General features: G+C 42.2%; 1 protein-coding gene across 1 annotated transcript in view; it reads left to right on the plus strand.

Moving 5' to 3' along the window:
* Positions 1–20,677, plus strand: part of AFF3 (AF4/FMR2 family member 3) — a 312,945-nt gene that overhangs the window by 237,017 nt on the left and 55,251 nt on the right. Inside the window, exon 10 of the mRNA XM_041418130.1 lies at positions 5,561–5,601. Coding sequence (XP_041274064.1) covers positions 5,561–5,601 — 41 coding nt within the window. The remainder of the gene's footprint in view (positions 1–5,560; positions 5,602–20,677) is intronic.

Here is a 20,677-nt window from a genome sequence, read left to right on the forward strand (position 1 = left end):
CTCACAGGCACAGGTCTAACTTCCAGCACAAGAAGGTGTTTATAAACTCATCTTAGCGCGGAAGGTGGAAAACTCTGCGTGTGGCTCACAATAAGAGAATTATCCAGAAGTTTTGCTCTGGGTCCACAACAGCACCCAGGTTTGAAGCAGGAAAAAATCCACTCTGTGGAGTCCCATCACCTAAATTGTGGCATGCAGTCAGGTATGCCCTTCACAAAAATTTCTTCCTGGCTTCACTAGCTTAAGAATAAACTGCATTTAAGCTAAAAACAAACAAAACCTTTGGAAATGAGAACAGAATCAACATGGAAGACATGTGAAGAGTGAAATGTGAAAGAAGACAGATATAAAAGTGTTTTTCCTGGTTTGGTTCCCAAATGCCAGTATATAGTAATGACATCTTTCCTTAACCCTGGCTTGGAAAAAGTGTGTCTACAGCTCATTAACTGCAGTCCAGTACAGGGTGACATCCAGCACTCTGGGTGGTTGCTAATGTGAGAGCTGCTGACTTAGAGCATAAATGGTTCACTGCACAGTTCCAGGGCAGCACCTACCACCCAAGGAAGACAAACAAGATGGTCTGGAAGCTGTGCAATTTACTCATGCACAGGCAGCAGGTATTGCTTCACTGTCACCAAAGAAATGGTTCAAATTCTCACCACGTGTACACCTGTGCCATCTCAGGGAAGTCTCTGGTGTAGCTCGTGTAACTCCATACAATCACTGTAACTGAACTCTCTCACAAAAACAACAGTTAATCCACAGGACAGGCAAGATGGAAAGCAAAATGCCTGAATCTGCCAACAGCCGATTTATTGGCTTTTATTTGCCAAAGGTTGCTGTGGGTGAGGTATAGGAAAATGCATCTACAGTCAGCCTGCAGTGCCTCCAAGACAGTCTCCCAAGCCCAGCAGAACATACTTCAGTAGTTTTCATTTGTTTCTTATCCAAAAATGCCTGTGAGCCCAGCAGTTTATGAAGCAATCCTTTTGCAAGAAATTAAAAAAGAGGGATTTCTGGGGAACGCTCTTAACACTCCTGTATCTCCATCTCAATAGCTGTATTCAACCCGTTCTGCTCACTGCTCAGTCCCAATTACAATGAGCTAGCTCACTGCTCAGTCCCAATTACAATAAAAGTATTTAATTTCCTCTCTGATTTCCCTTCAACAACAGATTGCAACTTGTCACACTTCAAGCTAATTTTGGTAGCTCATTTAACACACACTGAAACCTGAATATGTTCCCAAGCTCTGGCTCATTGCAATAAAGGATGGAGAAAGGAGATGAAATCTCTGGATTTCAGAGGAGGTTAAGAACCCAACCATGATTACTGCTGGCTGAAAACTTGTTTTGTCCCAGTAGTCTTGGGGTGCAGCTAGAATCTTCCATGAATGATTAATAGACTATAGACAGATCAATGAAACTGCCCTAAATGTATCTGAACCAACTCAGCTGGGGATCAAAGAAGTCTAACCAGCCACTGTCCTGTAATTTGCAATTCTTGGTGTAGTGAAACAGCATAATTCATACTCATTTACTGTGGCTGGTTTCTCTATCTCAAGTACCTAAGACACCTGAGTGATTGTTTTTTTCCCTTCCCTGCTTCCTACTCGCATTTAAGTTACTATGTGGTGAGTTGGCCTCCAATATTCGTGTTCATATTGAGGAGAATCTTCCTCCATTTAGAAACCCCACTGATTCCAAGAACTGAAAATTCAAGATTATGTTCCTTGCTAGTGAATACATTCTACCACTTATCAAGAGAATATTAAGCTTCCATATTCCATATTAAGCTTCCCATAAAGCACTTTTTAGTGCTAAGTCTTGGAGATATTTAAGTTCTGTCAGCAATATCAAAATTATTTCTTATCCCCAATTTCTATAACCAGCATGGTAACTTACTTCCAGGAATAATAAAGACTGTAGAACATATTTTCAGATTTCTTGATGGATGATGAGTTGGCCTCAGTAAAGTTGCTAACGATGTAAAATAAAATGCAAATTAAATAGCACAATCAAAAGGCTACAATCAAAATGGCTACAAAAGATGTAGCCATTAAAAAAATAGTCATGCAGGAATTATATGATCCTAAGTACCACCCCTTTGCTTACATTGTTAAATAGATAATACCAGCATATTAGAAACATAATAAATCACAAAAAACTGTTTCTATAGCTGTGAGTTCCTCAAACTATGGGTCATAACCCTCCATGGAGATTTCTGAATGAGTTTGAATGGGATCACAAACTAGTGAGCAAGAAGTGAGGGCAGATACTTCCCCCTAAATTGAGCAGCTCAGTCCTGTGGCAAGGAGGGGAACAGGAGAGCAGACTGTAATTAGTGGCTGCAAGTATTTATACCTGCTAGAGATCTGCTAACTACCTTTAATTACAATAGCTCACTTTCTCCAAGAGAGGGGAGCAATATAGGCTGCAATTAAAATTGCTGGATAGTTGCTAACTGCCTTTCATTGCAGGCAATAGATCTGTTTCTCCAGGGAGGAAGAATAAACTTGTGACTGGATCTTATTCCCCCATCATTTAGAAATGGGGCCATTACGAACTCAGGGGGTCACACAAATATGCAGTCCAACACAGTTGTATTTCCAGCCTGTGTAAGAAAGAAATCAATAGTCTCATTTAGAGAACGTGTGACCACCAGACGAAGACTGAGGTGCCCCCGTGCAATCTGCATTACACCTCAGTGAAGAAGGATGTTTATTAAAGGAGTTAAAATGAGAGGGTAATTGAAAAAATAGAATGATCTCACTGAAACACACTTGTACATTTCTTTCTGTGTCCCTGCCTGTCATCTAAACCACTTTCTTGTCCAGAAGTGATCACCTTTTCAAAGCTTTCAGCAACTGAATGCATCAAGATGGAAGCTGAAGCCTGGCACTTGAGGCTGCAGTTCCACACGGTGTCTCGTGGCTCAGTTAGCACACCAGATGGGTCAAGACCTCTCCTCCTCCCTCCTGAGGGCAGCTTTCCTCAAGGCTGGATGAGGAAAATTATCCAGCACTTCTTCCTCTCAAAATTAGGGATTTTAAGGAAATACAACAGTGATATGAACCCCACTTCCCATATTAGGGGCTTTTAGCATCCTCAAAGTTCATGTTTGCTTTCTTGCGGTCTCTTCAATATCCATGAGGCCTGTGGCTGAAGAGCAACCTGTCTTCTTCAATGCCTTCTGGCTACCACAGCCACCATGTACCTTTCTCCAGGAGTGCTCCTCAGCTCCAGAAGGGAGTGGAAGCAATGTCAGGTGGAAGTGACCTTGCTGGTGGACATGATCTTATGTCGGCAGCAAAGGTCTCCACTCCTCCCCCGGTGCTGTTCAGATTCTCACACTGCACCCTGTGATGTGACACCCTCTCCTTGGGGAAGCAGCTCAGAAAAGGGATCTAGGTTAAAAATAATGTGGGGGAATCAGGAGGAAAAAAACCCAATAAATAAAGGAAAATTGTTATTTTTTGACTGGATCAGTTTTCTAACCTGTGTGGTGGCCTGAGCCAAGAGTGGGAAACATGAGATGTGTCTCGAACAGCACTGCCATGTAGTGGCTGTGTGCGATGGAAAGACTGGACCTGGCTGATGTGGGGAGGAAAAGAAGAGGTGACCTGAATGCTGTCTACACAACTTGGCCATGGAAAATGGCTCAGACAGTGAGAGAAGCTCCTGAGTTCTGCAGACAAAGATACAACATTGTGCAGGCCTCAGCATTGAAGCTGGGCAGCTTGAAATTCAAAATGGTCATAGCCTGCTGCTGGTGGGAGCAATCAGGCATGGGAGCAGAGGAACTGGTGTGGGCCCTGGGTGTTTAAAAAGAGTTTAAGCCATAAGTCATTGTTAAACCTAAGGTTTGGGTAGCCTCTGAACTTGAACTTGCAAGAATGTGTGACATTGTCCTACCAAACCCCTTGCAGAGGAGAGAGGAATAATGATGCCAACCCATGGGACTGGAATGTGGCTGCACTCTTTAAAGCCTGTAGCCCGTGGCATGGATAGTTTTGTATACAAGAACATGGAAATAGTATGACCTCCTGGAAACAGTGAAAAATAACCAGACTTGCCATATTATTTTCCTAACACTAAAAACACTATGTTCATGCCATGAGAAAACTCCCACTGAGCTGCTGAGAGCTTCCAAGCCCTTCCCACACGTTCTCTGCCCATTGCAGAAAGTCAACACTAAGAAAAATCCTCCTGTGAGCCATGCCACTGTCTTCTGACAATCTGGTGGGTGACACACATCAAACTACATCTCCCCAGAAACTCAGCAGACACAAGTTATTCCAGAAAGTCCCAAGAGAAGAAATCCTGCTTCCAGAAGGAAGTGGAAACTCTTCCCACTCCTGTCAGATCTTCAAGGATCCATTCAAGGAATTTTTCACACCTTTCTGTGAAATACAATGTAACTGCAGCCACAAGTCAGGTTTTCTCAAGTTTTTTATTTGCAATTTGTCAGCATCATTTTTGCCAAGGCAGAATGGTTACATCCATACTCTCTGGTGCTGTGCAGGATACCTGTAAGTCATCTAACTTTTTTGGAAATAGGGATGCAGCCCCCAGGAGGCTGATAAGACAGAAAGAACAGTTTCAAGATGTATTTACTGGTAACTGCAATGAGAAAATAAACTTTTCTTTCCCTGCCCCTTGACTGTCTGTACTGCTTATCTCTGTGTCCCTTCTGTGCCATGTGAGGCATAGCGTGGACAGGTGCAGCTGGGGATAGAACACTCTGGGCATGTCCAAGTGCAATGGAGTCTTTAAGGCAGGTTTTCAAAGCATCATGGATTTCATCTTTGCTTAACAGCTGGTTACTGTGCCAAAGCCATGAATCACCACTTGAAGTGATTGAAGGAGGGGGAAAAATAATATTAGTAAAGTGGCAAACTAGCTCAAGGATAGGCTTTGTAGTCCTATTAAACTTGAGAGGCTAAAATTTCTATTCCCAGACCTGGTGCTTAACACAAGAACAAGAACCATGTTTCCCCATCCAAAGAGTTGTACTGGGCAAAAACTGAAGAGCAAACCAGGAAAAGGTCAGTCCTGTACTGTGTAGGCAAATGCTGCCAGCAGATTAACATGGCAGTGTTCACGAGAAGTCTGCAGCAGCTCTGGCAAACTTCACAAAATTTATAATTCATCGCAGAGGAACCAAATATGTGATGTTTGTTTCTGTGGAAGAATGGGAGGAGACTAATGGTAAAGGAGAAGGAGTGGGAGTGTGGAAGCGGGGAGAGGGCAAGGCAGAAAACCGAGCGCTGGCGAGTTTTCAGGGACCTACAGAAAAATATTGTCTAAATAGAGTAGTTCAGACCTCAAATACCGTGCGGTGCTTTGACAATCTTCTGGGTTTTGGCATTTTAAACAAAGTGTTCTTACATTTACTAGGCTGGAATGTCCATTTGACTATAGACTCTCTGCTACTTTGCTCGTACTTTAACACTTTGGACATGTGACAAAAATGTGTGTAACGCATTTTTTAAAGTGTTGATTGTGCTCGTAATTTTCAAGTCAGAATATAAAATAAACATCTCTGCCCTTTCTTCCAGCAGGCAGCACAGAGATCTGCTCTCCGCGTTCTATCTGACAGGTACATTTTGTCATTTTTATGAACTATAAATTGCTTTATGAAACGTTGAGCCCTATTTATTGTGGCATATAACTCATAATCGGATTTTGTCCCCAAAGTATCTGTGAACTGGGATGTTAAACATTTTGCATGCTTGGATTTGTCATGCATGTGTAGAGTTTATTACTGCAAAAATCACAGTCTTGTTGTATTTCATACAGCGTATGCAGAATCCCTTGTTGTGATACCAAACGAGAGATAAGAAACTTCCTGGAGAAGGCATGAATGATGCAGTAAATTCTGAGCTTTAGAGTTTGCTGAGATATATCTGAGCTCATTTCTCAGCAATAAGTACTTCATTTATTCTGAGATGTTCTCTTTTTGACTTTTTCCAAATCCTTTCCCTGGGAATTACTCTTCCTTTGATGAGATTCTCTGTATGTTTTATGCACAAAAACAATGCCCTTTTTTACCCCTTAAGTTTTAAGAAATTGGTATTTTGGAGGAATTTAATTAATTTTTTCACTTCTTCTGGAACTGCAGCAGTGCTCCAGGCAGATAAGCAGGGGACCAAATCCTTAGTGTTCGGGTTTTACTCAGCTATTTTTCAAGCAAAAAAATCCATTAACTTCAATGGGAAACTTGCCTGAGTGAGGAATTCAGGATTTGGGCCATAGTAAATGTTATAGTTGGGCTGTAGGTCTGCACAGGTATTTACCTTAAATGACTTTTATGAAAGAGGATTGATTGAAATATAAGGTAGCTTTCTAAGACGGTCCTGATTTCTTTTCCAGTTTTGGGAAAGGGGGTAGGGAAGGGGGAGGAGACACTGTACATTTTAGTGCCTGTGAAAAAGAACTAGCAGATTTACATTTTTCCACAAATGAGGTACTGTGTCATGCAGGCTGACACAGAGTAAATTTCCCCCTGTCTTGTTGGCAGCCCCCTCTGCTCCGTCTGGCCCCCAGCCCCCCGCCTCCCTGGGAATAAGTGGTAATTGACTCTGGAAGCCAGCTCAGGCCAGGATTTCTCCAGAGCAGAGCCTGTCACTTAGGCTGAATTATATGTTGTGCATGGATGAATAACATTTCTCTCTGCTCGGAGGGTAAGACCGCCAAAATTATTGACCTTCCCTCCCCAAGTTTACAAACACTGTTTTGTTTAGAATTTTTTGCCCCGCTTTATGGAAAAAAAAAATGCAGAGTAAAATGTATGGGATGTGGGTGAAATTGCTGGCACAGTTGTAGGGCTCAGAAGTATTTGCTGTAACTGAAATGAATGCAAAAAGAAAGTGGAGTTGGAGTCAGCATTATGCCCCTCTCCCTGGAGGTGTGCAAGCTCATCACCGCGGCAAAGCAGATTTTGCACTTGGTGGGGACAATACCGTGACCAAAGGGAACGTGGGGATTTTTTTCACAGCGTTCTCCCCCTGGGCTGCATGTGGAACATTCCTGCAGAAGTGGCCCAGGAGGTAATAAACAAACCCCAAATCCTGCAGTTTGATTTCTGTCTCCCCAGAAAGAAAAGTGGTGGTGATGGATAGATGTTCCCTACCTCATCAAAGGTGGTGAGGTAGCTGGGTGCAGGCTGCCTTTATCCACAGAGCAGAAGGGCCTCAGTATTAATAACCATCATGGCTCAGATTTAGGATTTGTGATCAAATATTTCCCCATCTGGCCCTAAAAAGCATGCTCAGGGACTACACTTTTCCAACCGGCTCTACAAAAATTTGGCTGCCAGAGTACCCTCCTTCCCCTGATTCTGGAGGGGGTGCTGGGAAGGCTGGGGGTGCACCCTGGGGGTTTGCCTCCCTGCCACCCATGACCTCACTGCAGTGAACAAATGGGAGGGCAGGGGGCCAAAATCCCCCACTGTGACAGCAGTTTCTGTCTCTTCTTGGCTAGAGCAAGGATGGCTGTGATACTGCTGCTCATTAGTTGTGTCCCAGTAGCAACTCAGAGCTCCCAGCCACACACCAGCACTTCCCAGCAACAAGGGAGATGGCAGCTTGCTATAAAGCTTTCAGGAATTTTGCCCTTTTTTAGAAAAATATTCTCCAGAAGTTCCTCTTGCAGTTCCTGCTTTCAGGTTCTGTTAAAGAGGTAACAGCTAAACTAAAAGATGAGGGGGAAAAAAAATTAAACAAACATAAAGGAGAGACTTTTTAAACCTAGCCATTGATTTCTGTAGTGTATCACATTTAGTCTTGTTTTCAGAATGACACAGTAACCCCCAGCAGATTTATGTGCAAACACAAAGATTAGTGACCCAGAAGCTTGACTGAAACAGCTTTTCTGCTTCCAGAAGACAGGTTGCTCTGCACATGCACTGACTGTTTTGTCAGCAAAGATGCACTGGCCCCATTAGCTTTTCATTCTCTCATGAAAAGCCCTCGGTGTTTATTCAGCACAGCTTGGTTTTAATTTTATTGTGCTCTTCAGTAAAGTGGTCAAACTATACAGATTACTCACTTTCTGGGACAGAGAAGAGCAAGAACTTAACTCATATACCTTAATGGTATAGAGCTGGCATATTTTCAATTGTCTCCTATATCCACTGCCTGAATAGCTTTCGAGTGAAGAAAAATGCCTGTAACTAAAATATCCAATGTGTTCAGTTGTTATTTAACAGTAAGCAGTGTGGTTAAGCCAGGTCTTAAACTTGCTTAATCCCACTGAGCTAAATAGATTTTATTATTGACTCCCATGGTTCCAGAACTCTGACCTTAAGGTTGAAGTCAAAAGCTAGTTTTTTTTGCAGTCTGTTCCAATAACCCAGAAGCACTTGCTTGCTGGATACATTTGCAATGGAGAACGTCCAGCTGTAAATTACAGCTGTTTGCAATCCTACCCAAACACAACACTCATTATTATTCTTTTGTTCTTTTTAGGCTGAAAAGCCCACCATGAGGGAAACTGTACAGTACTTAATCCACACCTTAAATTTACTCACAGCTCATATTCATGTGCAAGATAATATTTTCCATGAAGTAAAGATTTACAGTGGTCCTAGGGAACTTTTATTCCCCTGGCTGTTTTTAAATCTCTGTGCTGGAGTGTAGGCCAAGTGGGTCTGCTGAAGAGATTTGAACACTTAGAGGAAAGTGGTGTTCACTGCTGAATTTCCTCTCTGGGTTGTAACAAGAGAAAGACAGGAAAGACAGGTCCTTTGCTGAGTGCTTGGGTGATACTTGGGAGATGTGGTAACTTCACAGCCACGATCTGTGTGCTGGTATTGGAGGAGGCAAGCGAAACCCACCAGCTCTGCCCATACAAACCTCAGAGCAGGCGTGTAAGGTACAGGCAGAGCTGAACCCAGCCGTCTCAGCAGCCCTGTGGCTGTGCTGGCAGGCCTGCCATTCCCAGCTGATAAGCCCTGTAAAGAGTCCAGCTCGATAGCTTCCTCTCAGCACCTCAGCGATACAAACGTGTTGTCCAGACCTGAACTGTGAAGCACAAGCTATGATAAACCTTTTAGATCTGCCACCTCTTGCTGTTGACAGAGCAGGAGTCTCAGCACTAGCATCCATATGGCAGTGGGGACAAGCCCCATTCATGTCTTGACATTCAGTCTGGCAGGAGGGATAGTGCAAAGCACTTCCATGTAACCATGCCTCGTCTGTCCATGTGTGATCACAGTTAGGACACTAAAATCTGAGCTGTACCAGACATGAGCTGGTTTACCCTAATGGGAGTGGCCATTAGCACACAGGATCCTGAAGGGCAAACGAATGTCCCTCTTTCCCCATGGGAGAAGTGAAGAGTTTGGGCAGCTGAGAAGCAGTGGAGCCTCACATCTGTGGGGAGAGACATTTGGAAGCAGAGGTGCTGCTGCACTGCCTCTCATGGCTGCATGCATGCATTTAGCACTCAGGTGCAAGAAAAATAAAAAAGGTTGACCCTGGATGTGCAGCACACCTCTTTTTCAGACAAATCTACATCGATATACACTATTTGTGCTAGGAGGCCTGGGGAGACACTGCCTGTGAAATACTAAAGCAACAATAGGAGGCCATTTAGATTTTTTAATAGATCACCTAAGGCAGGCAAGGCAGCTGTCCAAGCAGCCTTAAAACATTTTGTGAAAAGAGACAAAGTTTTCTTGTTCTCAGGTATCTGCTTGAGCTGTGATTAGGCAAAGCAGTTAAACTTGTGATACCCTAAACTAAGTAAAGGGTCCAGTGACAGCTAGCAAAAACACTCATGTGCTTCATGTCACTCACATACTTAATGTTTGTGTTGGAATGATGTTTTCGATAACATCGCCTTTCACACAGGAGAGCTCTCCACAGGAGAAGCTACGTGGTCAGCGTATCAGTGAGTGACTCAGCTAGCTGGCTGGCCAGAAATCTTCATGTGGCAGCACTGTGCAATCAGTGACAGCTGAGGGGAAGCCTTGGCTTGGGACAGCTGATCTGGGACCCGGCAGAGAGTGACGGAACTGAGATCACAGGCTCCACAGGAGTCAAAAAGGCTGGCCAGAGAAAAGCGTTCGCGCACAGTGCTCGCTGCCACAGAGGCAGGCATGCAGCTCTCAGCAGTAGCACATTGCTTAAACTTTCTGGATTACCTTTGGGAGGAAAAAAAGAATACCTCTGAGAGGGAATATATGGATTTATCATTTATGTCTTGCCTGGCTGTATTGCTTATGGCTGTTTGGAAATGCTGGTGTCTCACACTTGCACCCTCCCTGGCCCCTGCCCCAGTATAGGGTAGCAAAGGGCAGCTGCTCCTTGGAATGGTCTGGAGTTTCTCTGTCTTGCTCGTTACAGAATGTGAAGGTGGAAGAGTAATGGCACATATTGCATATAGGATAGTTTTTCCAGTACTGGAGAATGTTGTGAATTAGTGAAAAGGGGCTTTAAAAGAAGAGCCTGTGTAGACAGCTTGGAGTGAAAAGGAATAGCTATCTCTGTAAAACTGCCTCTATTTAATTTGTGAGCAAGACCTGTAGCAGTCACCTTTTTGCTGCTGGATGTTTTCTCACACCTTGACTATTGCTGGTGTATATTTAGAATTGTTCTACCATAGCACCAAAGATGTGATGTGGATGTATTGTTGTGTGAGAAGGTGGAGCAGAGCTGTCCCAGGGAACTGTAACAACTTTGAGCCCTACTAAATACTGGAATTCATTTGGTGTTTAAAGACAGAAAAAGAAAAGTTAAGATGTATTTTTCTCTTCAAGGAAGTGATAGTGTTTTGCTGTTATGAAAGCCAAACATTTCTCACCTCCCTATGGGCAACCTCATGCATTTGCTCCCCAAAGATAACTGGGGGAAGTCAGTCAGTTCGACTTCCCAGAAACATCTGCAATTTGAAAAATATCTATCTGCTAGAAGAAACGTCTGACTAGTATTTTTTCACACATTTTCTTTGACTTCCTTGGTCTTTTAAGAAACAGTGAGAGGACAATTACAGCATGAAGGTGGAAGGTAAAAAGGCGTAGGTCTGTGGTCTTTCATATATTAGTAAGGAGAAAACAGGTCCCATTGCTGGCTGCCAGCATGAAGAATATGCAAAGTGCTATTGGGAAGAAGAGTGTATATGTGTGCAGCATATGAAGTGCCTCAGCATATGATTAACCTCGCTGGGTATGTAGTAAATAGTAGATAACTGTGATCAAAAAAGTATTCATGTGATTTATCAAACTGAGGAACTGTGCATTTTGCAGTGAAGCAGGAGGTCAATCCTGAAATCTAGGGCAAGTAGAGCAATAGGAAATTGCGGGGACTAAGAAGTTAATCATACTGTTGGACTGCTTCCATCTGGTTTTGAAAGACGGAGTCAGTACAGTGCTAGCAAGAACGCTTCACGGCAACAGATCAGGAATTAATTTTTTCAGCAAATCTTCAGCTATCATTTGTGGTAACACAGGCTTATAAAAATGTAATTTAATTTCTTTGGAATAAATCAAATAGGACAAGAGTTGTGAGAGTGTTTTTTTAATGTGTGTGTCTGAGGCAAAAAATAAAAAGTGTGAGTATTAGAACAGCAACAATCCAAGAGGAAACAAACATTAACAATATAAAACCTGGAAGGCATATATGGCCATTCAGTTAAATTGTGCACATAATTTTCTTTGAAAAATCAGTTTGCAGTTGGGAAACTGCTACATTTTTATGACCCTTGGAGGCATAATCTGTCTAACCTGTCTGTCCATCTTCATAAATGTAGATCAAAGGAGCATTGACCTAATGTTTTGTGGATTTGGTGCTCTGAACACTGCTTAGATATATCCTGAGTGCACAACTATAGGCAGCAAGTTTGTTAATAAATTCTATTTTCCTTATTATTGATACTGCTTATGATATTTCAGTGAGATTTGAACATCTGGGCAATAAAAGTCTCTGTAGGCAATGAACATGTTGTAAAGCAAAAAGGATTTTAACCCTGATAATAACTCTGGTAGCTAAAACTTGCTTTCTTCAAACAGGTAATAGGACAGTTAGCCGATAACATTGTACCTTTCTTACTTCAGCAGTGGGATAAGAGAACAGAAAGCCCTATACTAGGAGCAATGTGTTGTGCTATTTTTAGTGCTAGGCTGCAAAAAGCGAAATAAATACAAATGTTATAAATACATTTGTATCTATTTCCTGGCGATCTGATGAAAGAGAGCTCAGGTTTACACAGCACCAAAAGCAGGAAACCGGCGGCCGCTCTGTTCACACAAATCACCGCTTTCATCACCACTTCATTTTAAGAAAAGGTGAAAATTCATAGCAAGCAGCAACACCTCATCCTGGTCCAGTTACATGACACGAGTTTTGGATTTTTGACTCCTGTGTGCTTGTGAATCGCATCCTAGCTGTAGCTCGGGGAGTCTCCAGAGCAGGTGCAGCAATGCAAAGGAGAAATCTCAGTTCCCTTTGAGTGAGGCAGCAGTCCATGCAGCAGATGGAAGGAGATCCCCCCTTCAAGCTTTAATGGTTCGGTAATCAGCCAGGCACAACAGGGCTTTCTGGCACCAGCTCCACGGATGATGACATGCTTGCTCCAGTCGGTTTTTCCTGCCTTCCTGCAAAGATGGTTTAGAAATCGTAGTTAAATTTCTGGGTTTGCCTTTGTCACTGGTAAGGCTATCTGCCTTCCGTCCTCTGTCTGTAGTTTTTAATTTTAGATTCGAGAGCATTTTCTACTTGCTCTTGCTTTTGTTCTGACCCTGGCAACAATGGAGACAGAAAGGAAAGGGCAGACTGGTTTGCTTAGGAGAGAACAGTCAGTTTCTGCAGGAGACCAATCCCATGAAAAAGACATGCTTGTGCTCAGGATGGGCAAGGGATTTCTCAGAACAGTGTCTTCATGAGGCCTCAGTGGGAACAACACCGTGCCACAAGCCTGTGCTTTGGCTGGCCCTTTGTTCTCTGGGGGTGAAGAGGATACTACACAGATGCAGAACTCTGCCCAGTTTCTTTGCAGGCAAAAAAGCAATAGGATGGGTTGGTACAAAGAATGAGGTACCCTGTGATTTCTCCATGGGGATTAGTTGTGGCTGATCAGGCCTGAAATGCTCCTGCAAGGAGTCACATTGTTGTGATCTGAGATATTTTGCTGCCCTATGCAATCCCATCCAGATGTCTTCTCTGTTTTTTCATGAGTGCCTCAGTTTTGATGTGAGTTGCAGGAACATTTTTATCCTTCCCTCTCTCTTGGAAAAGTATTGGATTTGATCTACCACTGAGGAATAGTTCATACTGTCCTAGGTTTCTTGCATTTCAGCGAAAGGAAACGTGTGATCTTTGGACAGCCTGGCTTTTCTCCCAAATCAAAATGGGAGCATTTGTGAAATTAAACAAAATTCTGTGGTGGAACAGCTTTTACCACAGCTATTTCACATATGCTGGTGGGAAGGTACAGAAGCAGTCCAGCAGGGCACCACTGGCTCCCCCAACACCCTCACTGGCAACCTGATGAGCAGGGAAAGTATTCAGGCTCTGGAAGCATTGAAGCTTTTTTTGATGTAAACTGAGATCCAAAAATCTCAAATGGCTCATTTTCTAAAGTTACAAGGTAGGTTTTTATTTGCTCACTCAACATTTCAAGGGAGTCTGTCTGGTGACATTTTCTTTACAAATTACCAGACCAAACGCTTTCTGCTTTATTTTCCATTATTATTGCTTTCTTTTGAGGTTCTGTTTCATGGGTAAATTCAAAATTGGAGGGCTTTGTTCCAAACTGGAATGGCATGAAATTTCAAATTCCTTCTCCAAATGGAAGACCTTCCTTTTCTCAAGGACTGTATTTATAGTAGGCTGCCCTTTTTGCAGTCAGAGAGGGGCCAGATCATATTATGACTGTTTGCTCTAATGTTTTTATCTGAGAAGAAAAATTAGGCCTGGATTGAAACTGCTGTAAAAAAGTCTAAGTTCAGAGATTACATTTTTATAACCTGAAAATGTTATCATTTTGAAAGGCAGAAAAAAACAGAAATTGCTAAAATTAAATCAGGTATTTTTCTACGTATGATTTAAACATGACACGTGCTATCTTTAATATGGTCTGCAATCTTCTACCATTTTAGCCAAAAAGAAAGTTGTTTATTTTAAAGGTAGATATTTTATATCCTACAAAATTTACATTGCATAGCAATGTATCTTCTGTGTTAGATTGTTATCAAGATTTTAAAAGGTTTTTTCATTCTTGACTCAGGCACAGAAGTCTTTTTCAGGCTGAGACACTGCCTCTCACCTACATATTCACACAGAAGAGAACAGGCCCTTCTCTGTGAAAATTTAGAAGCCAAATAATTCAGAAGTAGCTCTCACCTATTACTTACTGGCACAATCAAACATAACTGCTCTAAATGAATGGTTTGTCAAATAAAATTAAAAACAACAACAACAAAAACAAACAAAAAAGCCCCAACAACAACAACAACAACAAAAGGCGGAATGGGGTTAAAGAATCCACTGATTCTGATTTAGCAGATAAAAATACCTCCTCAAAAAGTCATAAAGTCCGCCAAGTCCATTTATTGCTTTGCAATGATCCTTTCAGACACTTTAATATGCTTTTTTGAGGAACTGCTGAGGCCCTGGTGCCATGCATACCCAGGGAGGTTTGTATTGTTTCATGCCCAGGAAGGTGATGCCTGCTGGTGGAGAAGGTGCTGGTTAGGGGACAGCTAGACCCTGCTTCCCAGCAGTCCTAAGGGACTTGGCTTGCCATTTCCATCTTCCTTTTCTTCCTCCCTACATTGCTTTTAGAGGGAGAAGAGGAAAACCAGACTTGCAGCCTCTGTCACATGCACCTTCCCCTCCATGGCCTCAGATCTCCGTGATTTTGGCTGTTTCCCAAGGCGATCTTGTCCAGAGCTTCTCTGTCTGCCCATCATGGACCCTTGCTGTGTTTCTTGCTCAGGCTGCCCTTTCCCCATTCCTCAAAACCACCGTGACCCCACAGGGGTGCCTGGAAGCTCCCCTGGAGCCCCCAGCAGTCTTCTCCATCCGCTGCAGTCTCAGGAGCCGAGCCCCTCTGGTCCGCAGTGTCACCAGTGACGCCCAGTGCAGGGTACCCGAGCATCACCCACTGCCGAAAGCTTGACGTGGCCTCCATCATTGGGTGGGGACAGTGGAGAAACATCAGCAGAGAGGAGCAGCCCTGTTTTGCCTTGTTTGCAGCCCCACGGACACCAGCACCCTCCTTTGGCCGAGCCAGGGTGGGGCACACTCGGCGGGGCTGGCACTGCCACCCACCCAGCCAGGGCTGCCCTCGCTGCCACCCCCGGTGGGGCAGCCACGCCATCGGCTGGACAGGGGCGCTCTGTCTGCACCTCGAGCCTTTGCATTCAACTCCCCGCAGTAACCATCACTCCCCTGCTAATAATGGCCTCAAATACTGACTTCCTGAAGCCACTTTTAAGGTCATGACGTCCCTTTTTCTAAAACTTAATAGGCTTGATACTGACATGCAGCGTTAGAGTGGGCTTGTAAATATTTGTATCTTACATATTACTTCTTTGATAGCAAACACTAGGACAATAATTCCCACATTAAAAAGGCTCTTGGGAAGGGTTTAAGAACTCTCGCCAGGCAAAAATAGTTGCCTGAAGGAAGAGGAAAAACCTTGGAGAATTACCAGACTCTTTTTTTAAATTTTGAGACAAATGGACTTTTCAAACTTTGCCCTGAAAAGAGATCTGGTCATGACCTACTATAAATCTCATATGGCCATTTAAAACCTCACAGTGCTCTGGTTAAACAGCATTGCACCAGACAAAACCTCCAGGGCATGGGGACATTGCTGCGGTTTTTCCCTTTCAAGCTTGTATATTGTCCCCATAACATATTGCCAATGTTCACAGGACCAAATGAGACTGTGGCCTTTCTTTAATGTACTCCGAGCTCTTGTGTCGAGAGCCTGTGAGGTCAACAGGAAAACATGGAATGAAATCTCAGCTGAATATTGGTCTTTCCCAGGCTTCCTGGCGATTTCCAACTTCTCACTCTTTTGTTTTCACTTAATAAGATAGAGCTTGTCCTGTGCTCAATTAAAAAAAAAAAAAAAACAAAAAAAAAAGAAAAAAAAAAGTTGTGAAAGAGCTAAGACTCAGAAAATGAGCAATTTTATAAAAGCCTGGCAGATTCTGGCAGATTCCCAGTCTGCTGAATGTAATAAGAAGCACACTTATTTTTCCAGTGTGAAACTTTTTGGTGCAAAAACCCCTAGTGCAAATATCTCCCACAGGACTTGTGGGAAGAGTGCCAGTGTATAGAAAAATAAGAATGCTGGTATTCTGACATGAAGGCTGTAGCCTACATTTTTGAAATAATGGTGTTGAAAAGTGGAGCTCTGAGAAGATCCTAATTTTGAGCTTCTCCAGCTGTCAGATCACCCTCAGCTTTCTTACTTCTCCTTCTGCTAGAGGGACTCACAGCACAGCACCTCTCTCTTAAAGCTGAAGAGGAAAGCAACTATTGCAATGTCATTTGTGCAAACCCAGAGAACAGTCTGAGAAGACAGCAAAACCTAAACAGTCCTTTGAGATTATCACTGTCTAATTGATAGAGATGTGCTGGTTCAGATGTACCGCTGTTTCAACTTTTCTTTTTACACCATTTTTGATATTAGCATATCATGTGCTTGTCAAGTGCAACAAAATTTTAACTTCAGATTGATGATGTTTTATGAGTATTTTATAAATGTATATATATACATTTCATAAATTATTGTAAAGGATTTAATGTTGATGAAAAGTATCAGGTTGACACCTGATTATCCAAGAGTTTTTCCCTTGTGTTGCAAGTACATCTGGCCCCTCCTGGAGCCTTGAATTATCTCCATGCATATTCTTTAAGTGTGCAGACAAAGGGCACTGTTGAAGCAGATGAGTGCCTCAGCATTGGATGTCATTAACTAATCTGAGCCAACACTGCATTATTTTCTAAGAAATGTATTATTTTCTTCCATTTGGTCAAAATGCAGCATTAGCCATTTAACAAGAGAACATGACAAATTTATTTTGTTGTCCACTGTATGTTGCTGTCCTCGGCCTTTGTAAGGTCTCACAGATTGGCTAGATTGGGAATTATGACAGAGTTGCCCTACCCAAATTATTAGAGCTGTTTTTATGACCAAAATCTGGTATCACTGTGGAGCAGCAGTAAATTGTGGATCTGGTTTGAACTGTTCATATGTCAGTCATTTACCACTGCAGCCTTTTAAATATATTACAGCAAATTATGAAAACACTCTCTGATTAAATGAGGGAACGTATGACAAATTAATTCCCACTGTGCCAAATGGAGAAGACATACTCCAGTGTCACAATGCACTCCTTGTCTGCTTTGGAGTCAAGCTGCACAGGGATATCATGCTGAACTGGGAGGTTAGCTGGAAGAGCTGGTCACTGCAAACTCTGCAATTGTATGGACCTGCCAGTCACTCCTCTTGTTAATGAACAGCTGCAAGAGTGCAACTTGGGTAGTCTGGCCAGTACAAAAAGGGACATCATGGAAGGAAGGTAAAATCTGGAAGAAGAAAAGATGAGCCTCTGTTAAGAGATTCTTCACTACTTGTTATTAAGGCCATACCATACGTGAAAGAACAGATTTTTCTGATACTGTTTACAAGTTGTCATAGTTTGCAGTTTGCAGTTTGGTTGAGTCAAGGCTTAGCTTCTGAGAATATTTGGGGTGTTCAAATACACTTTCTGCACTTGTGCTGAAAAGAATAATTACTCCCAAAAGTTGCGCTTCTTTTTTTTCAGAAGTGACACTCAATTCACATGGCCATGATGACTCTAAAATTACCAATATGTGTCCAAAGCTAAGCCATGACAAGGGTTTGCTTAGTTAGGAAGTAATTGCAGTAGGTTTGTTTTGCAGCTGGTAAATAGTTTGTTAAAGGCAATAGTGCAACCCTGAGATTTTCTATGTTTAATTTCTTACCTAGACATATTTTAATATCTTTGCTTTAATGTTGATATGGTTTTGTTGGGGTTATTTATTTGGTTGCAGGCCCACATGCATGGCAATTATGTTATTTAAATTACATACATCTTCAGTTGACATGACTCCTGTTACAATTAAAATGAATAAGCCAGGCCTGTATACTAAAAATAAGCAAACAAATGTAAAACACATCATCATATTAGCAGAACCACAATACACTGATTAACGGTGGACAGCAGAGTCATCAAATCAAGGTCACAATCAAGATCTGAACCAATGAATCAGAGCTCTGAGTTTCCAAACAGACACATTCCATGAAGAAGGTAAACAGCTTTACATTATAAGCTTGACATGAGCTGAAACTACATTCAGTTAGTTTCGCATCAGGAAAAGCTGAAGAGAAAACAGTTCACATTTCAACCAAGCTCCTCACAAATGTTCAAATCAACACAAGCACTGAGTAAGGCAATAAAGTATGGTATTCTTCAGTCCTTGCCAGTGTTGCTTGGAGGACTGGTGCTGTTATGGTTCAGTGCAGAGAAGTCCACCCATCAGAGCAAACTCATCAGCAATGCAGAGTTGAGAATTTCTTTCTCATGTCATATAGTTATCATGTATGATTATTCTTCTGCTCTTATTCTCTCCTGGCCATCAAACTCAAGTCAGAGGTCACTCTGAAAATCACATGCTCTTGCAGCTTTTAAATTATTGATGTAACATTTATGAAAATATTTCTTGCATAATTACTAGGTAAGGACTATGAATAACTTCTGGAATAATTCACCAGCAGAAAATGATGGATCTAAGAATGTGGTATTTGCTGCTAGGCCGGCAAGCAATTAATATGTGCCTTTTCAATTTTTGTTCCTTTTTTGGCCCAACAACTATACATCTATGTGAAATAAAGTGGGATCCTTCCCTTAAAGAAAAAGAAAGTGCTCAGCCTCATCCTTTCTTCCTAAGGATCTTTATTTCACATGGTTGCTGGCTGCCAGGAAACACAGCAGAAGCTTTGGCCAGGATAATGACAGACTTTAAAACTGACATCTCCTGCTTGGCGGTCCCAAGAGGTGGCATTGCTTCTCAAAGATCCATGCTTTTTCCTGCTTACTTCACTGCACAGATGGAGCCTGGTTTCCTGGATGTGGTCAGTACAGCCTGATGTCTGGCTGTAGATCACTGCTGAATATCCCCATGGTCCCGCAGGCAGGAACAACAGGCTGAGGTGTGACACAGCAGCCTCCTGCATAGTGTGTGTTCCAGCGAGTAATGATGACCTTTTCCTGCAGGGAAAGCACTTAAAACCTACACTCAGCAGGTGCCACCTCCTCAGGACAAGCTAATAACCTCATCAGCACATGGTGCCTCCATGTCTTTCTAATAATAATCACTTCTTTACCCTAAATTAGGACGCTAATATGAATCAGTTCACAGCTTGACCTGATGACTTTTAATCTAAGACCACAGCTGGCCTTTGCGCTTTTCATCAGATGAATTCCAATAATCATTAAACAGAGTTTTCTCAGTTCTGCTTTAGGTCTGGCCCAACATATCTTGCACACCTTATTCCTGTGCAACACTGGGAAAATCCTGACGTTCTGTAAAATCAGTGATGGCAACATGAATAATTAGTTGCTGTATTTATACAGCATCAGACTTACAGTTATTTTCCAGTTGTCTATACTGCTTTTCTTTGTATCTAGTCTAACCCTGGAGAGTACAGAGAAGTCTGCAAAGTTTTAGTCCATGAGATCATCCTGGTAATTTCTTACTGCAGGCACTGTCTGTCTAACTTTAGTTCCCCATGTTAAATAATTGCAATATTGTTTCTTTAAAACCCTTGACAACAAAAATCACAACAACCGTAAATAATCCATAGACATATGGAATTGTTTTGAGAAAGAAAGCAAATTGCTGAGACTCCTTAAAAATGGAAATCTACCAAGGAAACCCCAGCAGCCTCTTTGACAGTCTGCTCTAAAAATTTTCACTTGCTTTGATGTTGTTTGTAATTTATGCTCCTCAGAGGCTTTTAGATGAAGGAAATCATCTGTTTTAATAATGTGAAACCTTCTTCTGGCTACTCAAGATGGGAATTCCTGCCCTGTTTCCTGTGCCTCTCTGTCATGGCCACAAGGGAAAGGAGGGCTTAAAAATTGCAGGGTTGTTAGTGATCGGAGGTGTGGCACCACCTACCACTTCAAAATGTCTACCCAAATATTACTTACCTCTCACTGCTGAAGTAACATATTAAGGAAACCTGTCTTTTTAAGCTCATTCTCCACTGTGGTGTTATTTCACTGTATTAGCAATTCATAATGATAGGTTATGTGGTAACAAGTATAGGACAAAAGCAATTATTGAAATAGTCCCTTTAATTCAAAATTATTTTAATTACTAGTGATACCTGTCCTTTTTTTTTCCCCTCATTTCTGTGCTAAGTCTCTTCATGATTCAAAAATTGCCACTGGGCTATCACCTCTGGTAATTGCCATTCTCTGAGCTGAGTGAACAAAGGAAAAATTAAACTGGAGTGTGTCAGGCAAGCAGAATAGGAAATATATGTTCCTGCAGGAAAGCTACTCTCCTCCTAATTACCCTGCAATTGCCAGGTTCAAAATGTAATTTATGAGCAGCATAGATAGAATGGCCACATTAGTCCATTATTTCATGATGATCTTTTCTACTCCTGATTTCAGAAAGAAG

This window comes from Onychostruthus taczanowskii, unplaced genomic scaffold (genome assembly GCF_017590055.1).
Source record: "Onychostruthus taczanowskii isolate IOZ18803 unplaced genomic scaffold, ASM1759005v1 scaffold58, whole genome shotgun sequence".
In the NCBI taxonomy this organism is placed as follows: Eukaryota; Metazoa; Chordata; class Aves; order Passeriformes; family Passeridae; genus Onychostruthus; species Onychostruthus taczanowskii.